Genomic DNA, 2,555 nt, shown 5'->3' on the forward strand with positions numbered 1-2,555 from the left:
CCTTCCGGGATGCAGGGGCACAGCCTGCCCTCTCACTATGGGCTGCAGGGAAACTTCTGCTCCGGGCATCTCCACCTGCCTTTCTGCACTGACCTGGGTGTTTATCTGGTTCTCTCTCTGACATCCTACTCCTCTCTCCTCTGTCTGTCCTGCTGGCTGTCTTTTTATTTTCCCATGTTATATATGTTAATCACACCATCACTGACTGGCTTGGCTGTGGCCAGAGGGGGGTCTGTCTTGGAGCTGGGGAAGCTTCTAGCAACTTCTCATAGGAGCCAACCCTCTAGCTCCTCCCCTGCTACCAAAACCCCACCACACAAACCCAATACAACTTCTTTTTGTGTCCGTACTCATTTTCCTGTCCTCTGTATGTATAAAGTTGCAGAGGAACATTTAGTTAATAAACTGTCCAGTGGGGGAAAACGTAAGGCCAATTGTCAGTGAATTTCTACCCTGATACTCCAGGCTGATACTTAGGTTTATCAAGCAAGTTAGTTAATCCCTTACCGTTTTATAAGATAAAGTTGCATCTAATTTTTGCATCATGGTTTAAGACACCAAGTGGCTTATTATAAGAATAATGGTAAACTTCGGAGTAACAGAATAATGCAGGTTGGAGGGGACCTTGGAAAGTGTCTAGTCCAACTACCTGCTCGTAGCAAAGTCAGCTGTGAGATCTTGTCTCGCATTTTGCTACTTCATAGCCAACAGCTTAATTGAAGATAAATAAACAGGCTTTGGGAAGCATTTCAGTAACACTGCTCTGTAGCCAGGGTGCCAAATAGGGGAGCAAAAAAACAAACCAACAATCAAAACCCTACACCCAAACAAGAAATTGGCATTCTCATAGAATTTTCTTCACATTTTAAGCCTCAGTGTTTTTAGGAAGTGACATTGTTTCTAAATATAAATTAACTGACTGTCTCCAGTCAAATTCAGTAAGACATCTCACAGGTAAAAGGCTGGAGAGTGATTATGTTAAACTGTTGTCTTTCTTGTCATTACAATTCTTGGTTTTTGTTTTTCTTTTAACAGCTTTTCAAATTTGTTAACTTCAACAGAACAATGAGTCAGTTATCCACTACCATGTCTCGCTGCGTCAAAGATGTCATTGGCTTTGCTATTATGTTTTTCATTATTTTCTTAGCATATGCTCAGTTGGCCTACCTTGTCTTTGGCACTCAAATTGATGACTTCAGCACTTTCCAGGACTGCATGTAAGTACAAGAATAAAACATGCAAAGAATTTCTCACTACATTGGTAAATGGATTTGGTTGCCTCATCAGAGACCGAGCTAATCTGATGACATCCATCTAAAGAGATAAGCTGCAGACATAGCACTGTTGATGTAGCTCAGGAGCAAATGCATTGTTTTGTAACACTTAGTTCAAAGCCTGTCTTTGCTGTGAGATTAAAAATACACTATAGCTAGATCAGTGAGCTGAAATTGACAGGTTTTGGATGGTGGAAGTGACTTGGTTTTTCTAAGTTGTTCACATTCCTAGACAAACCAGTCCCATAGTCTTCAGCAGCTGAATGATTATATGCTCACTCACATTTGTTATGCACACAACATTTCAGTGTGTTCCTGCCAGTAAGTGTAGTTGGTTGACTCACAAACGAAGTCCGTCTTAGCCAGCCAACTAGTGAACTTGTAAGTATCTGCTGGAATCCAGGAGAGAGACAGGACTTCATGTTGGGTTGCTAATCACTTTTTCCTTTGTCGTTTTGGTAAAACATAACCTGATTCTAACAGATAATAACCAGGGGGTTCAGTTACTGATTTCCCCCTGCCCCTTACACTAGGGCAGTGTTGCAAAAAGTTTCTTGTAGAGAAGTGGAGTAACTTGAAATATGCTGATGGTGCTGGCCAGTGCCAAACCTCTGACAGCTGTGTCACTGTACAGGTAGCTTTACAGGGAGAGGGTTGGGGTTGTTGGGCAGAAGGGGCAGGAGAGGGACAGGAATGGGTCTTAAAGCTTCACAGTGGTAAGCATTGGGTTGCTGTGCTTCCTCTTGTCCCCGTTGTCAGCTGTGACTGAAAGCCAGAAGTAACTGCCTTAGTTTTGTTTTGTGTGTGTGGCATCTGTCTGTGAGTCTGGTGATGCCTAGAGATGAGCTTGAGGAATTGCATGTTGCAGTGCCCAATAAAGTGTTACGGTAGCGCAGACCTGTCTGCTGCCCATCAGTCAGACTGCTCCGGCAAAATAGATGGAGAATTCTTGCACAGCTACAAAAGTGTATTTTTTTCAACTCCTGGATGTGTGTTTTGTTTTTTAAGATTTACTCAGTTCCGCATCATTTTGGGAGACTTCAACTTCACAGAGGTTGAAGAAGCTAATCGAATTTTGGGACCAATTTATTTCACTACATTTGTGTTCTTTATGTTCTTCATTCTTTTGGTACGTACGTCTTTGTTTATGAGGGGTGGGTAGATGGCCATTTCTGCATCTCTTTTGTTCTTTTGATTCCTACTGCTCCTTGGGGGCTGCTTTTGATAACGGTGAGTGTGCAGTCCATGTAGGGGCCTGGCTGTTACGTGGCTGGTCACTAC

General features: G+C 42.7%; 1 protein-coding gene across 1 annotated transcript in view; it reads left to right on the forward strand.

Moving 5' to 3' along the window:
- The window catches only part of PKD2 (polycystic kidney disease 2 (autosomal dominant)), a 16,183-nt gene that overhangs the window by 6,747 nt on the left and 6,881 nt on the right, over window positions 1-2,555 (forward strand). Inside the window, exons 7-8 of the mRNA XM_010154299.1 lie at window positions 1,036-1,217; window positions 2,283-2,403. Coding sequence (XP_010152601.1) covers window positions 1,036-1,217; window positions 2,283-2,403 — 303 coding nt within the window. The remainder of the gene's footprint in view (window positions 1-1,035; window positions 1,218-2,282; window positions 2,404-2,555) is intronic.

Source organism: Eurypyga helias, unplaced genomic scaffold (genome assembly GCF_000690775.1).
Source record: "Eurypyga helias isolate BGI_N326 unplaced genomic scaffold, ASM69077v1 scaffold4666, whole genome shotgun sequence".
Lineage (NCBI taxonomy): Eukaryota > Metazoa > Chordata > Aves > Eurypygiformes > Eurypygidae > Eurypyga > Eurypyga helias.